The 18,636-nt window shown below is 49.5% G+C and overlaps 1 protein-coding gene across 1 annotated transcript in view; it reads right to left on the bottom strand.

Moving 5' to 3' along the window:
• IGF1R (insulin like growth factor 1 receptor) overlaps window positions 1-18,636 on the bottom strand; it is a 295,362-nt gene that overhangs the window by 237,141 nt on the left and 39,585 nt on the right. Inside the window, exon 2 of the mRNA XM_044230174.1 lies at window positions 3,804-4,349. Within this exon, the coding sequence (XP_044086109.1) occupies window positions 3,804-4,349 (546 nt within the window). The remainder of the gene's footprint in view (window positions 1-3,803; window positions 4,350-18,636) is intronic.

Below are 18,636 nucleotides of genomic sequence, written 5' to 3'. Positions count from 1 at the left end.
GGTATTTGCAGACGAGGTGCGGACGGAAGAGTGCTGAAGTGTCAGATGGGACATCCTGGGGGAACAAGGACAGTGCAAAGGGGCCTAGGATGGAAGTCTGGGGACCACTAGTCATCAGAGCCTCAACCAAGGGAAAGGAGCCCACCAAGAACCAGCTGTAGAGACGGAGGAGAAGCGCTGTCAGAAGGACTCACCAGTGCTGAACGTCAAGGGCACAGTCCCATTTCTACTGAAAGGAAAATGCCATACACAACTTTTTTAAGGGTTGGTCGCTTTTTTTTTTTTTTTTTTTTTTTTTTTTAAAAAAAGCACAAGCAGGCAGAGAGGCAGGCAGAGGTGGAGAGAGAGGCGGAGAGAGAGGCAGGCTCCCCGCCGAGCAAGGAGCCCGATGCAGAACTCGATCTCAGAACCCCGGGACCATGACCTGAGCCGAAGGCAGCGGCTTAACCCACTGAGCCACCCAGGCGTCCCAGGGTTGGTCACTTTTTAGGAGTTTACTCAGGCCTCAATAAAACCACCCCTCCAGGGGCCCCTGGGTGGCTCAGTGGGTGAACCACCTGCCTTTGGCTCACGTCATAATCCCAGAGGGAGTCCTGGGATCGAGCCCCACGTCGGGGTCCTGGCTCCGGAGGGAGTCTGCTTCTCCCTCTCTCTCTGTCCCTCCATCCTGGCCACGCTCTCTATCTCAAAGAAATAAATAAAACCACCCCTCCAAATCATAAGACAACAGAGAAAAACAGAAGTGTGCAGGGAACCCATAAAGTCGTCATTTCCTTAATGGGGCTGTCCCTGAAGCTGCACAGTCACGAGAGAAAAGAAGGAGTTGAAGGGAGAACGTCAAGTAGAAACCGCGTATCGGCACTCCATAATTGAGTGTTTCTCCGTGATGTCAAAAATTTCACGCACATCCTTGATTCGACGTAGCTCTCCAGATGCTCTTCCTCCCTCCGCAGGCAGCCCTGTGAAGAACAGCTCAATGGGTTTCGGCCACACTTCATCGTTTTCAATGGCCACCTTAACGCTCATGTTGACTTCCCGGCAGATGACACGCTGTCCAGACTCAGCGCCCTCCACCTGGCTCCTTGAACGGTTCGTCAGCAGCCTGCTGGAGAGGGGTAGGAATCCCACAGCACCGCAGCGCTCAGCCACAGACACGATGGGGAGGGATGGGGGTGGGGGAGGAGAACGCATGGCCATAGGGGGAGGACTCTGAAGAGAATGGAAGCCCCACCTGTCATTTCAGTGCTCTAGTAACCATGTGAAAAGCTACAGAAACAGGTGAAATTAATTTAATAACATAGTTTACTTAACCTACAGGTCCAAAATATTATCATTTCGACACAGAGTCAATACATTACGAACTACTAAGGCGAGAACCTTACTTCTTCTCCCCTCATACTACGTCTTTGAAACCCAGTGTATTTTAGGCTTCAAGCGAGTCTCCGTTGGCACCGGAGGACATTCAAGCATGCAATCAGCCACATGTGGCTAGTGGCTGCCGCACCGCACAGCACAGGTCTCAAGGGACTCCATGCAAAGGGAGAGTTCCAGTTCAATGGGAAAATCTCAGGGAAACCTGCCTATGCTGGAGTTTTCCTCAAAGCCCAAGATGGAGGGAAGACAGTTTCCTCGAATGCTGTTCAGGATTTTCAATAAATACGCCCTCCTAAAATCTCAGAAACACGTCAGCCGGACTGAGACAACTGGCAGGGGAGAAGGCCACAGGGTGTGGCCTTAGGCAAGCAGGGGTCCAGCCAACAGCCCTGTCGGCATCAGCCCCACCAGCACCAAGGCCCAGTATCTAACCTCATTGGTTTTTTTGGTATTTTTCCTTTTTTTTTTAAATACTTTTTTTTTTTTTTTAATAATCCTTATGAGAAAGGCAGGATCTCTCCAGATTGAAAAAACAAACAACAACAACAACAAAAATGAAGGGCCAGGCCACTTAAATTACTTGCTACCAGACCTGGACCCAGAACCCACCCCAGCTCCTGGCTTCTTCAACAACCTGCTGGTCAGAAACAGCGTAAGTCCACAGCAACCCCAAAGTAGATACCAAATAGGTCACTGAACAAACGCCCACCTAATGACTTTTTTAAATAACATCTCCCTTTTGTACAGAGCTGATGAGTTTCCAAAGCAGTTTTGTGCACATGTTTGGTTGTCACTAAGGAATAACACGGGACTGCCCTAAGAAATGTTCTGTCGATGCCCAACTACAGCCCAGGACTGGCTGGTCCAAGGTCCCCTGGCTCCTTAGACAGCATCCAACCCCTTCCCACCACACAGAATGCCTCCCCTGATGACGCCGTTTTCTTTTAAAACAAAATTTTAAAAGGTCAAGACTCCTTAAAAAAGTGTTTTTGCTGTTTTCTCAAAGCCAGTGGGTAACCTAAGGGTCGGGTACAGTTTTAATCAATCACAAATGGGACATCAGCGCTGTACCTTCCTCCAACCCCCGCCGACAAGGACTCTTCAAGAAGCCTGATGGTGTCCTCGGCCATCCAACGTCCTGGTTACAGTCAACGAGACCCCCCTCCCTTATTTATCAGATGTTCATGGACACACAGATGGATTGATAGCGTAAAGAAACCCTCCCTTTCCCGGCTTCCACTCTGGCTGGACTGGGAACAAAAAGAACAGCTACCTGTGGGGTCTGGCCTTTGATTTGTTTATTTTATACACTTCATGGTTTAGGCAAGCCTACCAGTTTGGGATTCCTTGGCTCTTCGTGACCAGCTAGAACACATGAACTCCTCGGTCTTTAACTGGGCCAACCATTAAATAATAGCTATTTATAGCTACCACACTGACTTCCACACCAGGGAGAGGAACCTTCCCAGCCAACATACCTGAACATTGCTGAAAGCAACGCGGCAAAGGCCCAGACTTGCCTTCTAATAGCAAACAACCTGGGTCTCCAGGTAATTGATCACAATAACTCAAGAGTCCGGTTATACTTGAGAGAAGAATAAAGCATGTTCCTGATAAAGAAGCAGCTTCAAAATATCACCCCTGGAACCCGGAGTGCCATGGACACATTTCAAAATTCTTTCACTAGGCGATTTCAGAAGATCTGCACAACTCTCTGGGAAGGAAAAGAAAAATGGAAGCCCAGGGCATAGGAGGGTACCCACTACACAGTTCCTTGCAAATACGACCTGAATCTGGGATTCCCCAGGACTAGTCCAGGGCTCTCCCACTTCGGAGAGGTGCTCCGCCATAAACAGGTACACCTAAGCCTCGTGACCATCCCTGGGGACCAAGCATGGGGCACAAGTCCCCACTTTCACAAGATGTGAATTGAATTTTGACTTTCCCTTTATTCAACCATTATTCCAAGTAGAGTCCTCCTAAGGAAGTACCGCCACAACCAAATCTGTCTTTTCCCACAAAGGATGAACCCAGTTGATGCACAAGCAGTCCCTGACTACTGGGGCCTGGGGACCTCTGAAGCATACCAGGTCACCTTTCTCACTAGAATCCAAAGCTCAAGGTCAGCACGCTTCTGGCCCCGAAGGTGCTGGATTATTTCTAGGACACGACTGGGATGCTCTTGACGGCAGCCATGACGGGGTCCTGCATTGCCCAAGTTCTCGAGTTCTCGGATGCAAAAGGAAGCCAGCCAAGACCCCTGCCTGCACCCAGCAGGTGGCCTCCTCCTCAGTGTGACACAACCACGCCCTCCGCCCTCCCTGCAGAAACCCCAGAGGAAGCCGCCAGCGCTCAGAAGAGGAGGGAGGCGAGGGAGAGCAGGAGGGGGAAAGAGAAGCAGAAGGAAAGCTGCAACAGCATGTCCTTACTTTTCTGGCAGCGGTTGGTGGTCCAGCAGCGATAGTTGTACTCGTTGTTGATGGTCGTCTTCTCGCACAAGGGCTTCTCCTCCATCGTCCCCGGACACAGGTCCCCGCACTCCTTCGGGGGCTTGTTCCCCACGATGTAGTTATTGGACACGGCATCCAGGATCAGGGACCAGTCCACCGTGGAGAGGTAACAGAGGTCGGCGTTCTTCTCAATCCTGATGGCCCCCCGGGTGATGTTCCTCAGATTGTAAAGTCCGATATCCTTGAGATTGGTCATCTCAAAGATGACCAGGGCATAGTTGTAGAAGAGTTTCCAGCCGCGGATGACCGTGAGGTTGGGGAAGAGGTCCCCGAGGCTCTCGAGGCCGGCCACGCGGAACAGCAGCAGGTACTCGGTGATGACCGTGAGCTTGGGGAAGCGGTAGCTGCGGTAGTCCTCTGCCTTGGAGATGAGCAGGATGTGGAGGTAGCCTTCGATCACCGTGCAGTTCTCCAGGCGCTTTAGCTGCTGATAGTCATTGCGGATGTCAATGCCCGGCCCGCAGACTGAGGGGAGACAAGAGGGCAAGGGTGGGACATGTCTGAGTTACAAGGAAATCGTTTTCTGAACTATTTCCCAACCCACGATATGGCCCGTTTTTCGGGACACCTATATTATGATGATTAAGGTGAGGAGACCCATTCTTCGCCAGGGACTAACGTTAGGTATGGGCTATCTGCGGCCATTCACGGCGCGTCTGCACTGGGCCAGATCTTGTGCAACATCCTCAGGGACCGTGGGGAGGGTCATCCCCACCCTGCTTATGTAGAGCCCAGGGTCACACAGGAGCACAGATGAGAGTCAAGGTCGCACAGTCAAAGCTCTGCACCTGCCAGGCTGCACACCCCCACCCCTCTGCTTCCTGCATGGCCCCGGTGCCCAAAGTCTGAACAAACAGCTCAGCAGCCACAGAACAACCACCTACTACTGCAGCCAGCCACGAGGACCCCAAGCAATGATGTCTGCGCGGGAGAACAGTCACCGTGACCTACAAAGCAAGGACCGAAAGAAGCAAGTGCGCACATTTCTTACTACCATCTGACACGGGTCAGGTGGCCTCGCGTTCTTCCCCAATACTGTATGAATATAGATACAAAGCCTAACTCAACAGAGAGGCAAGAACGTGTGATTTCTATGGATAAAAGAGGTATGCCATCCCAATTTCAAAAAAATTATTTTAGTAAGCAAGAAAACAAGCTTTCTATAGAGAGGTTTGGTAAAAGATGGCAGAAAGACAGTAAAAATCATCCGTATCTCCACATCCAAAGATGATCACTATTACCAGTGCCTATACCAGTGATCCTTTCTCCAGAAGTAATTTAATTAAAGTAAAGGCAATCAGAAAAGATTTCCTTCCTGCACTTAATATGAACATTTCACCAAGTCAATAGATGTCCTTCTATGTTACCACGTGAAGGAGACAGTAATTCTAGGGTATGAATATGCACCATGAGTTATTTTATTTTTTTTAACTTATTCATTTGAGAGAGAAAGAGAAAGAGCATGAGCAGAGGGAGAAGCAGAGGGAGAGGGGAAAGCAGATCATCTCCAGCTGATTCCACACTGAGCCCAGAGTCTGATGTGGGGCTCGATCCCAAGACCCCAAGATCATGACCCAAGCCAAGACCAAGAGTCAGATGCTCAACAACTGAGCCACCCAGACACCCCTGATTCTTTTATTTTTCTTAAACCAATCCCCTATCTTTGGATATCTCCAGTTTTTCACATCATAAACACCACTCCAGTGAATATTCTCGGCAAATGTCCAAGACTATTTTCTTGGGATAAATCCCTAGGCACAGAACTGCTGGACCAAGACATCTGCAGATCTGAAGAGCTTTTGATACAACAGCCTCAATACTGGAGACTTTATTTTTAAAATACTAGACACGTACACAGACCCACAGACACAAACCTTGGTTAATATCCTTTCTTACGATTTAATAATCCCAAGCCTTCCATTAAAGCTTCTCAGACGGAGTCAAGTTTTCTGATGGATGTAATTCATTAATTTTTGGAGCACTCAACACGTAGGACGCTATAAGAGAGTCAAAGAAGCCATGTCTGCCCTCTGAGGAGGCTCACGGTGAAGGACATAAGCTAAGACCCATGACAAACAATTGTCATATGAGGCAGAAGGTGGTCAGTGGTGTACACAGTATAAATCCACTGTAGATGGGAATGGAACTAAGCAGGACAGATGGGGTAGCCTTAGAGCTTCCTATAAAGAAGGTCCTTTCTACTGGAGTACCCAGGAAAGCTCTGGCTCCTATAGGATTTAAAACTGAGTATTAAGGGGCACCTGGGTGGCTCAGTCAATTAAGTGTCTGCCTTTGGCTCAGGTCATGATCCCAGGGTCCTAGGATCGAACCCCATATCGGGTTCCCTGGTTGGTGGGGCATCTGCTTCTCCCTCTGACCCTCCCCTGTCTCGTGCTTGCTCTCTCTCTCAAATAAATAAATAAAAACCACTAAAAAAATAAAATAAAATAAAACTGGGTATCAACATTCCAGAGGCCAGAGAAAAGGAAAACAAGATACACTCAAGGGCCAGTGACGCTAATGGCTAGGGGTGTAGAGAAGAGAAGAAAAAATGAGTTCGGTAGAATCCAAGTCATAAAAGGTCACAGGTAGGGGATGGAAACTTTCATCTCAGGAATGAGGCCCCTCTCAAGACTCCTGAGTGAAAGAGAAGTCCAAAGGAGGCCTTTTTTGGGAAGAATATTCTGGTATAAGACAGTACAAGATAGAATCGAAGTGGAGCAGGTGAGGGAAAAGGGGAGAGAGGTCCAGCAGGGCTTAGAGCCATAGACACAAATTGGACAGAGACTGGCAGGCAGGGAATGGGGTCCAGGAGACCCAAGAGCTGAGGAGTGGGCAAAGCTTGAGAACCTAGAACCCGACACCTCACTTGGTCCAACTGCCTTCTTTCACTGATGAGAAAATGAAGCCTCTACAGCAGAGAAGAGAATGGGAGAACCAGCGCTCTGAGAACGTCTGAGAACATTCCATGCTGGACAAAGGCTAAAGCTTTGTTTCATCTTGTTTGACCTCATGGGAGCCTTTCAGTAGCATCCCACGCTACGTAGTATCATCGCCACTTTGAAGATGAGGAAGCAGATCTGGAGGAGTGGAACTTGACCCATGGTTTCTGGACTACCCCAGCTCTCAGCATCCTCACCAACGGGTCACCCCCAAACCACTCTGACGAAGCTTCTGCCCCAATCGTGATACTGAAGCACTCTTTGCGGAGCCCCTGATGACATTATCAAAGCCAACGACTGGTCCCTGTCCTCCTGTGATTTGACCCTTTTAGCCACTTGACATCGCCTCCTTCCCAAGGGCTCTCTGATTCCACTCACTCCTTCACCCCTCTTCTCCCACCGACCTCTAAATGCTGCTCTCTGGCCTCAGCCTCCGCCTCTCTGTCCTCTCACGTGGACGGTGGCCTCCTGTGCCACCCACACACTGCTTGATTGTCAACTGCATACCGTTGGGGCAGCTCCAGAGTTCACACCCATGTGCCTACTCAACGTCTCCATTTAGGTGTCTAATAACTCTTTCCCTTCCCCCCACAAAATCCGCCTCCAGCGCTCCCATAGCTCAGTGGGCGGCATTCCCATTCTCTGAAATGCACGTGTCGCAAATCAAAGGGTCATTCCTGATTCTTGTCTCCCCTTACGCTGCACATGCCCAGTCCTCTTGGGCCTTGTGCTAACTGCAGTGCCCGACAGAGAGACACACACTCTACGTTCTCCCATACACGTAGAATCGAAAAAAGCCAAATGCGTAGAAAAGATGAGCTAGAATGGTAGCCTGTCAGGGGCTGGGAGGTGGGGGGAATGGGGAGCTGCTGGTCAACGGGTACAGACTCTTAGCCCAAAGATAAATAAGATCTAGGGCTCGCCCAGCACAGCGTGGAGACTAGAACTGACAATACGGTATTCTTGGAAGTTGTTAGAGGAGTTGATCTTAAATGTCATCTCCACACGCACACACAAATTAAATTACACTGATGTAAGAGGATGGAGGTGTTTACTAACTTTATCATGGTAATCATTTTGTAATGTATACACGTATCTAATTATCACATTGTACACCTTAAACTTACATTAATGCCAGTAATATCTCAGAGAAGCTGAAAAAAACAGTCCTCTTGGCACCACGTCCCAAGCCTATGGGGAACTGGGGCATTCCGCCCACCATGACGCCCTATGTCTTCAGGCCACTGTTCCTCGACCGCCCTGTTCACTTCCCTCCTAATGCATGTCTGCTCTCTTCTCACCCCGGGGTCTCTCCCTCTGATCGCTCCCCCTGCAGTGGCGGCTCCAGGAGGAGGGGGAATTACTGTCCATCCACCCCCCCCACCCCGCCCCAGTGATGCCCCCAGGGCCTGAAGCAGTACTTGGTGCCTGGTGGTCACACCATTAATTCACATGCGGAATGAACACATTGTTCCACATCTGCCTCTCCCCACTGTCCTAACCTTGATCTGAGCCACTGTCATCTCCAACCTCTTCTAGAGCAACACCTTCCCCATGGTCCAGCCTCCGTCCCCCCGGCCGTCGCTGATCCAGCACCGCTGCACAGGGGCTCATCCCTGCCGACTTCTACCTCAGCTGCTGGAATGTTCTTGCTTCACACGCTGTGGCACCAAGCTCCTTCCTCCTCATCCCCTGCTGACTGGGGTGCTTCTCCAGTCACACGGATGCCCCCCCACCCCATTCTCATCCTGGGGCTCTCTATTCTCACATCATCTCATCAGAGCTTTAAGGGCCCCCCTCAACTGCCTCCTCCCCATTTCCCTGTATTTACCATTTTTGTAGCACTTTTCATGTGTGACAAGAGTTGGAACCTGAAAGGACATATTAGGTTGAGTGATCACTGTCTAGGACCTTCATTGAAATTAGAGGCTCTGTATTGTTTGCATTCTGCCTGCCTCCCTGTCTCCCAACATCCAGGCATACAGCAACTTCCGGGAAGACAGGCTGCCCGACCGGGGCCACAAGGAACCTAAAGTGGAACAGAGAGAACAAAGCCTCTCGGGTATTTGCCACCAAAGTACCCTCAAAACCAGGGAATACCACCCAACGATAGCTTCAGTTCAGGAACTCATCATGGAAGTTGTTTTTTTGTTTTGTTTTGTTTTGTTGCTTTTATGCTATTTGTGTTTTCCTAAGCCCAACCTAAAGTTCTGTAGTCCTTCTGTGTCATCATCAAGTAAGTGTATTAGTTAGCTCTTAAATGATGAACGTACGTACGTGTAGAGGAGTGCTTGGAGGGCATCTAGCATTGCCTCCAGTGTGTGTCTGATCATACCGTACGGTGTTAGGCAACTGTTTGTTGGCTATCCTTTCCCATGGACCAGAAAATTCAGTACCTGGCGAAAGAGCATGAAGACTCCTAACCAAAGTTTGCCAACCTTTCATACCGTCATCGAAACAGACCCTAGGAAAGAATCGGCTTCCCTCTGCCTCCCGGTCCCTGCCTGTGCAGACCACTCAGTTAACAAAGCCGCTTGACAGAGCTGGAATGGACAGATTCTTCAAGTGAAAGAACCGTCTCCCCGTGGGACACTCTCCCCCCATCGGCAGAAGAAAAGAAGAAAAAAAAAAAAGGAGGAAGAAACTAACCACTTGCTCCTGAAGAGAAGACAAGCCCAAGCCACAATATGTGAGGCAGGTCCCGGCCACCAGCTGTTTTGGATTCTGTTCGTGATACTGTTGGCCTTTGGGGTATTTTGTGATAGGAACAGAAAAAGGCAAACCCAGCTGGACCAGGAATGATAACACAGCCTTCAAAAGGCATAAGCCACAAACAGGAAAGAGAATACAACATGCTTCGTTAGTGCCGTGAAATGATACCAGCACCGAAAGAGTAAATATTCCACGCAGCCCGCGAGAGAGAGACACACCCTTGCTACTACTCACCGATGATTAAAAGGAAATTGCAAAACACTGTTTCTCCCTTTTCAAAGCAACAGATAACCCAAAACTCGACTTGAAGGAAGGCACTGGAATGGGAGCTCTCAGGCTGGCCCTCAAAAAAATCATCGAAGCTTATGGAGATGAAGGCAAACAGGAAGCAGAGGGAAAGAACCCACTGGAAGGTAGGGCCAGCAGGCCTGGGCAGCAGGCCCAAAGCCAGCGAACAGGAACAGCAGAACGAAACAGATGGAGGACAGCCAGTGCAGAGCAGAGGGCCCGGGAAGGGATGCGGATGGGAGGCACAGGGTGGCCTGGTACCCAAGCCAGGCCCCCTTGGAGGTAGGTAGGCAGGTGAGGGTCTGGGAGGTAGAAATCACTTCCCCCAAAATGAGATTTTTTATTTTATTTTATTTATTTATTTGACAGAGATCACAAGGAGGCAGAGAGGCAGGCAGAGAGAGGGGGGGGAAGCAGGCTCCCTGCTGAGCAGAGAGCCTGATGCGGGGCTTGATCCCAGGACCCTGAGATCATGACCCGAGCCAAAGGCAGAGGCATTTACCACTGAGCCACATAGGCGCCCCTAAAATAAGATTTTTAAAATTAAGTCTTTCAGTTGAAAGGACACTGCTCCCAATAAATTCCTACATATTTTTTTAAAACATCAAAAGGTAGAATTTGTGCTCTACGGACTTAAGTGAATGGAAAAAACAAACTATACATATTTGGGAAATAAATTCCTAAGATCTGCTACTGTGAGAAGGGTTAATAACAAGCAGTTACCTGAGAACACCCCCAAAAGAAAAGCTGCGTATCTAAGGATATGGAAAAGATATAGAAGGAATTCAGTAACGGCTTTCATATATGCTCTATGCTACTAAACACAGTCTTGTGTCCTGAAAAGGAGAAACGGGATGGGTCCGAGTCCTCAGTGCCATTTACAGGCTCCTGCCCCCAAGAAGTGAGGTACCCTTCCAAAGCCTGAAAAATGGGCTGTTCACACAGGTACCCTAAGGAAGCTGTCCTAAAGATCAGAGGTGTGCTTTTGTGTTCCTGTAGCCAGCACTGAGCTTTAAGCAATGTTACTACATAAATTAAACATTCCTTAAAAACATTCAACCATTCCGTTACCCCGAACTAAATATTAACAACACACAACAAAGGGGGAAATGAACACATTTTTGTTGATTAGCCTCTGACACCCAATTCCATGAAAGATGATCAGAGGTAGTTACCTAATAAAAAATGTTTTTAAATCTAATCAACTCTTCTTGAAAATATGGGGCAGTCTTAACTCACAGATGGAAATAAAAGACATCGGGAAGCATCATTAGCATTTTACTACAGGTCTGTAGGCAGAATGAGTAAAACATTAGTCAACCAGTTGTCACCTCTGGTTCTTGGTGGTAAAGTTCAATACAACATGACCATTCCCTTCCCCCACCCTGACACTGGCCCTCTATACAAGTTCTTTACGTCCCATAAAATGAATTCTTTGGAACCAGTAAGTTAGCACTCTAAAACCCTGGACTCTGTAAAAGCCACACTCGTTTAAGAGGTTAGGAGAGGATTCATGTGTATTCATGTGAGTCCAAAATTCATGTGAATTTGGGGCAAGCAGACAGAGCAACCACCTCTCTCCTCAGCCAGGGCCAAATTAAGTGAGGTAAAAGTTTTAACAGGTCAATGAAAAGGGCTGCAGGACTACAAAGATGGGGGCCCATGACTCCCCATCTCTAGGGAGGTCAGGAAGCCGTCTCAGAGGAGGGCATCCCTGAGGATGGTCTGAAAAAACGAGCAGGGTCTTGCCAGGAAAGGCAAGGGGGCACGGTGTCAGGCAGAGGGAGGGGCTGTCCACCTCTGGCTGCTGGATCCCCAGCCCCTAGCCCCTGGGCACGCAGGGAAAGGGAGGCATGGCCTTGTCCCTGCCCACTCCTTCCCTGCTGGCAAGGAACCAAAAAATCAGAAATGGGGGAGGGGGGAGAAAAACAATGTTGTGATAACAAACACTATGGATATTCCAGAGTTTGTTAGAGTAGAATTTTCTATGTGAGTGTAAATAGACACAATTCATGTTAAGCCTTTTTTATCTTCATGAGTCAAGGAGAATTTGTTTACATTGTACATGTAATTGATATGTTACTAGCCAGGCAAGCAGTCCCTACCACCTGACAAACCCTCCACAGCTAAGGACAGTCCTAAGAATGCAAGGGATTGCATGGTGCAGGTGACTTTCCAAACAGAAATTAAAAATTAAGTGTATTTTTCAAGGCGCAAATTGTCCTCCACTGGCCCGTGGAAGAGCCATCTCTATCACACATATAAACATCATCTAAAAACCCATTCACACATAAGATGTAGCCCTGAAGGCTCCAGAGCATTAACAGAGCGCGCTACAATGTGGCAAAGAATTCATAAAGCGGGCTGAGATGTTTACATCCTGCCTCTCCAATGAAGAAATGGAAACTTCACTGGGAAATACTTCAAAGACTGGAGGGAACATAAGCCCCAGTGTCCCCATCACATAAAGCATCTGGAACTTCAGAGATGGGTACAGAACGAAGCCGTCTTTGCTCCGATGGAAGAACAACACCTATTTTCCTGGGTCTTCATGAAAACAACTTTGCTTGCTCTCATGGTGATTCCAAACTCCTTTCTGATCTTAAAATATCAAAAGTCCAATATTCTAAGTCCCTATATTTTAAATCATATTTATTTATAAGAGCCCTGAATCCTTTGTAACTATTCCCAGTCCCAATGGTTGGTTCCTTTTTAAAAAATATTCTACTTAGGGGCGCCTGGGTGGCTCAGAGGGTTAAGCCTCTGCCTTCGGCTCAGGTCATGATCTCGGGGTCTTGGAATCAAGCCCCGCATTGGGCCCTCTGCTCACCAGGGGGCCTACTTCCCTGCTCCCTGCCCCAACCCTGCCTGCCTCTCTACCTGCTTGTAATCTCTCTGTGTCAAATAAATAAAATCTTTAAAAAAATATTTATTTATATGAGAAAGAGAGAGAGAGAGTGGAGGGTTGAAGGGGTGTAGGGAGAGGGAGAAGCAGACTACCTGCTGAGTAGGGAGTCTGGAGCCTGACGCCAGGCTCGATCCCAGGACTCTGAGATCATGATCTAAGCAGAAGGCAGATGCTTAACCAACTGAGCCCCCCAGGCACCCCAGCTGGTTGCCTTTTTTTTTTTTAAGATTTTATTTATTTATTTGACAGACAGAAATCACAAGCACGTGGAGAGGCAGGCAGAAAGAGAAGGAAGGGAAGCAGGCTCTCCATCGAGCAGAGAGCCCGATGCGGGACTTGATGCGGGGCTCCATCCCAGGACCCTGGGATCATGACCTGAGCTGAGGGCTGGTTGCCTTTTTGATGAAAGGGCACACGAGGACTAGACTCCCTTGGTTATACCCCCCACCCACTACCAGCCACTCAGCCCCCCATGGGCCCAGTGGGAGCTGCATCAGGCTTTGCTGCCAGGCCTCCCAGGGAAGCACCACCACCAGGCAGGCAAGTGCAGGCCAGGCTGCACCCTGAACCACCAAACAGGGAATCTGTGCAGCCAGTGGATGGCGCTATGGGTCCCGGTGGGCTAGAGGAGAGGCGCTACAGAGCCAGGAGGAGGCAAGTCCAGAAGCTGCAGCCTGACCTGGAAAATACAGGCTCCTCCTGCCGCCTTCTCCCCTCTCTCTTGACTTTGGGTTTTCTGCTCAGAACCAGGCTAACCTTCCAAATAAAAGTCAGCCCTGTGGCCCCCATCCTATCTCACCAGCTTTTCTAGAACGCGTTACATCATTCCAGTTCACATCCTCATTTCAAAAATATTATAAAATGTTCCAGTTACCTCGAGTGACCCATACTCTTGCAATTAGCCCGTTATCTACACAAACTCATTACCGGGGTACGAGTCCCCCTCCTCTGCTCCCCCTGCACCAGGCTGCACGTCTTCACGGATCTGGTGTGAAAGGTCTGTCTCTGGAATTGTTGAGGACTTTTAGTTGATTTGGGGCCTTTGTCAGAGGGGAGGGGACGCCCTGCCACTTGGCAGGAGGTCAGCTGTTTCCCTGCTCTGTGCCTCAGTTTCCCCACAATTCAGATGCAGGTTTGGGACTACGTTTATTTAGTCCTCCCACAAATACTGATAAAACACCTACAGCATGCAGATCTATACTTCCCCGGGGCTCAGAAGTCAGCAGGGAACAAAATCAACATATTATTCCTGCCCTCCTGGAGTGGCTTGTCCTGGCAGGGCCCTAAAACCAGCACACTCCATGTCTCTAACACAGACTCCCAGGTTCACCTGCCTCCACACGAATGGAGTCAGCACCACGGGCCTGATGCACGCTCAGCTGCCCCTACTGCATGTCCCAAGAGTCAACACATCTCTACAGCAAAGAGCCATCACAGGAAACATGACAGGACACTGGATCTCTGATACCCAAAGACAGCTGTCCTGGGACAAGCAAGTCTCACCAAAAGGAACACACACCAGGAGGTGCTGATGGCAGCTGGGGCCATGTGGAGCTGGGGGAGGGGGCGGCAGGGACTGAAGCAGCGGAGAAGAAAGGGGAGGGAGAGGTCCAAGGAGAGCAGGAAGAGAACCAAAGCGTGGCCACTGGATAAGGGCAAAGGGAACAGCGCCTGGAACAGAAGGTGCTAAAGAAACCAACAGGGAAAACCCCAGACAGATGCATGGCCTCAGTCCTCACAAAGGGACAGAATGACCATGGAGGAGCCTGGGCATGAATACCATAAAAATAAGGACTTTGGGAGTGGTCATCCTGGCAGTGGTCAGTAACTAAACAAAAATAGAGAGGACTGCACACCCATGTCCATAGCGGCATCATTCCCAAGGGCCGAAAGGAGGAAGCAACTCAAGTGTCCACTGATGGACAGACGGACACACAAAATGTGGTCTATTCATACCAGGAATATTATTTGGCCTTAAAAAGGAAGGGACTTCAGACACCTGCCACAGCACAAAGGAACCTTGAGGACCCCCTGCTGAATGAAATTAGCCAGGACAGAAGTACAAATATTGTATGATTCCACTAGCAACAGTGGTCCGATTCACAGAGATAGAAAGCAGAATGGCACGTGCAGGGCGTGAGAAGCAGGGAGGGGGAGTTGTTGGTTAACGGGTGCAGGGTCTCCTCTTTTCCTGATGAAGAGAGTTCTGGAGATCGGCTGTGCCACAATGCGAATGTCCTTAACAGGACTGTACACTGAAAACTGGTTAAGATGGTGAATTTCATGTTATGTGCATTCGACCACACTTTTTTTTCTTTCAAGAAGAAGGGCAAGCTTTCACTGCATTTTATTCTGCCCCTTCAGTGGGTCACACAACAGTAAACGGACAGCTAAAGACAGGCCGTGCTGCCCAGCCACCAGCGAGGCCCAAGGAGAGCCCAGCAGGAACGAAAGCAGGCTCCCGGACAGGCGGGGCGTTCAGAAAACTGCCTCCAGGCCAGGCATGGCTGTGGGGTGGCACCCAGCCAGACCTCGGGGCACAAAGAGCAGGTCTCAGCAAGAGTCCCGCACAGACTCCCCAGGGAAAATGGCTCTGAGCACTCGCGGCAGGTGTAAGTGGTCACATAGATGGACGCCCGTGTGCCCCTCCCTAGGGAGTGGGCAGAAGCTAAAACCCCCATGCAAGTCACCACCTCTTCAAATGAGCCCGTGGCTGACCCTCACGATCTGACACAACCCAAAGGCAGAATCCCCCTTGCTCCATTTGCTCAATCTTCTAGCTCTGGGTGTCGGCAAGTTGTATCTTATGGCCAGATACAGCTGTAGCTCCACACAGCTCTTTGCCTTGTAAGATGCGGTAGAGGAAGCATGACAAGGGGGAATCACACTCCAGCCTGTCCACGCCACCCCCTCCCATTATCACTCCCACTCTTGTGAAGGTCTTTGTACCCTCTATCATATCTGCATTTATTATTCGGCTCCAACACCTCCAGAGAGGTATTTTTTCCACTCTGTTCTTACCCAGGCATCTGGAGGCCGATGCATCCCTGACTCCTTCACTGAGGTATGCTGCAATTTCTACCAAGACCATGTACCCTCTGCATTTGGGACTTCTCCATCCATGCCTTGGGGGTGTCCACCCACCAGCCTGGTCAGTGGCCCATTGAGGCCACTCTCGCTGTCCTGGCAGGAGAGGATATCCTGAACCATGCCCTCCCAGACCTCCCCTAAAAAGATCAGTTAAACACCTCTGCTCAATCCCACCCTGCTCTAGCTAATAGCCCAAAACCCAAGCGACCCAGTAGCAACATTCCCTACTGCACTCCAGCAGTCTTAACAACCAAAGTCAGAATAAAAGAAACACACTGCTGTAGTATTAAGTCATGGGTCATAAGCCTTAAGCCATCCTAACCCACAAGGACTTGTGATTTTTTTGGATTTTTTTTTTCCTTAGGATTTTTTTTTTTTAATTGGTAGATTGCGGGGACACTAGACTTGATCTACAGTGCCTTGTTAAAATCTCATCACACCCTTGATGAGCTACATTAGACAAGCTGGGTAAACGTGCAATTCACCCTCCAAGGCGCTGATGAATGAATGGCCCAAAGAAGGTCTCTAGTGGAAGGTCACAGGGCTCTTTCTGCGTCCTGTATGTTTCAACATTTTTATCAATTACTTGAACGACAGCACAGATAAAATGTTTATCTAATTCAAGGATGCCAAGTTTCTAGGAGAGATGGCAAATACATTGGATGACAGAGTCAAGAGCTAAAAAGATCAACAGATTGGAATTGCAATCGAGAGGAAATAATGTTATTTGGACACTTGGGTGCAAAAAAAAGAAATGCACAAATGTAGGAGGTGTGAAAAAGACTCGGGAGATTTAATTGGATATAATTTCTGCATGTGATGATGGGGCGTTGTAGCTGCCAAAAAAAAAAAAAAAAGAAAGAAAGAAAGAAAAAAAGAAAAAGTCAGGTGGTCTTAGACTGTACTAAGGGAGACTTAGCAGAGAGTAAGGGGCCAGAGGAGAGCTCCCCCAAACTGGGTTTCTGTCTCCATAGTAGAAAAGAGATGAGACCAAAGGGGACAATATCCACGGGACACCAGGAAGGAGCAGGCACCAGAAATTCCTCTCCTGGCTGCAGGGTCCTATGTGACCCTGATGGGGGAGGGGAACACAGAACTCGGACCCCCACAGGGGAACAGATGTGGGCTCCACAGGAGAACACACAGTGGGATTTACTTGAAGACAGGCAGGGCTGCCTAAAGAGGTAATAAAGGTCTATGGAGATCTCTGACTGCATTTACAGCTAACTCTGCAGCTGTATCGTCTGCCCTGTTTACAGCTGAGGACACCAAGACTAAACAACCAAATGACCCACGAGGGTCACTCTGTTACGGGAGGAGCAGGGCAGAACTGGGGCTTAAATCTTGATTTCCTCCCACCACCCTGGAGCAGAGAATTCCTCTTCGGAGGCCCTTCGAGGTGGCAAGGATGCCACCACGGCCACGTGCACGGGTGTGAGAGAGCCCCTCTCCACAGGCGCACGCCCCAGGACCCTCTGACCATCATCGGCACCCCTTTAACGGCTCTCAGGGTAGACACTCCCGTCAAGCCCGGAGCTCAGACCCGTCACAAGAAAAGAGCCTTACAAGTATCCCCATCCGCATACCAAGGGACAAGACGGTGACTGAGGAGGTTAACTGGTCGTGTTTCCGACCTCATGTTCCACCGAAAAGCATAGACTATCGCCATAAGCTAACTCCACTGCAGAATGTCAAATTCTTTTTTTGTTGTTGTTCACAAACCACGGGGAAAAAATAGACCAAAGACACAATCTCACCCAAGTACAAGAACTCTTCCTGTCCATGTGATAGTGTCGTCGGTGGATGGAGACGGAGCTCGCAAATCGGGAACACGGGATTTCAACTCGACCAGACAACTGCTGGTTTCAATTTCAACTGCTCCTCATCGCTCTCTGTGCCCCCAAGAAATCACAGACCCACCTTTATCTCGACACCCAAATAGTTCTCTTTCCACACCTTGCTCTTTGTAACAATTCTACTCAGAAACGGGTCAAACTTGCCTCCGCAAGTCACAGAGAAGCCAGCCCCCCCGACCTGAGCACCCCCGTTCTTTATTTGATGCTGAAATTCAGATCACACAACGTTAAGAGAGCTACCAGCCCAACCGAAAAATCTCTGTCCTTCCAGAGCCATTGAGAAGTTGTTGTTTTTTTCTTTTACACCTTCAGGTAGGGAACAATGGAACTCCCGACTATATGGAGAACTTGGGCAAGCATGAGCAACTCTTGCCTTTAAACCACGCGGTGAGCGGTGAGAGGCAACGTCTCCCTCCATCAGCATCAGCTCAGCATCAGCATCAGGCCCCCTCCTCCCGGCCTTCCATTCAAGCAGGCTCAGGGGTGCCGGGGCCAGGGCCCTGCAGCCGGAGGCCCTGAGGCAAGGGGGTGAAGCCATGCAGCCGTCCCCACTCACTCCAGCAAGGTGGCAGGTGCTCGCAAAGCCACCCAGTGGTACATCCAGGGCCCTGGAGCCTGCCCAAGGCTCCTTCTCATTAGTGAAGGGGTGACACGCACGCCCACTTGACGGACTGTCATAGAGGATGAATGAGCCTGGCATAGAATGACACTCCTCTGAGTAGCCCCCTGATACCCACTTCGGTTTCCCTGCACCCTCACACCCCAGCCTGTTACTGGGCTAATTTGCTTCAAAGGTACATCCACAGAGACAAGAACAATTATGAATTTTAGCTTTTGCAGAATTTAACTAACGGAAGCGTGGCAGTTCAGCACGACAGCGTAAATGCCAGCGCTCCTCGGTCCAGCGCAGCAGACACCATTCGGATGGGAGCCGGAGAGAACACAGGGGCGGTGGA

The sequence above is a fragment of the Neovison vison genome, chromosome 13, assembly GCF_020171115.1.
Source record: "Neovison vison isolate M4711 chromosome 13, ASM_NN_V1, whole genome shotgun sequence".
NCBI classification, from domain to species: domain Eukaryota; kingdom Metazoa; phylum Chordata; class Mammalia; order Carnivora; family Mustelidae; genus Neogale; species Neogale vison.
The sequence above is the reverse complement of the archived record's forward strand: the minus strand, read 5'-3'. Positions and strand labels throughout refer to the sequence as shown.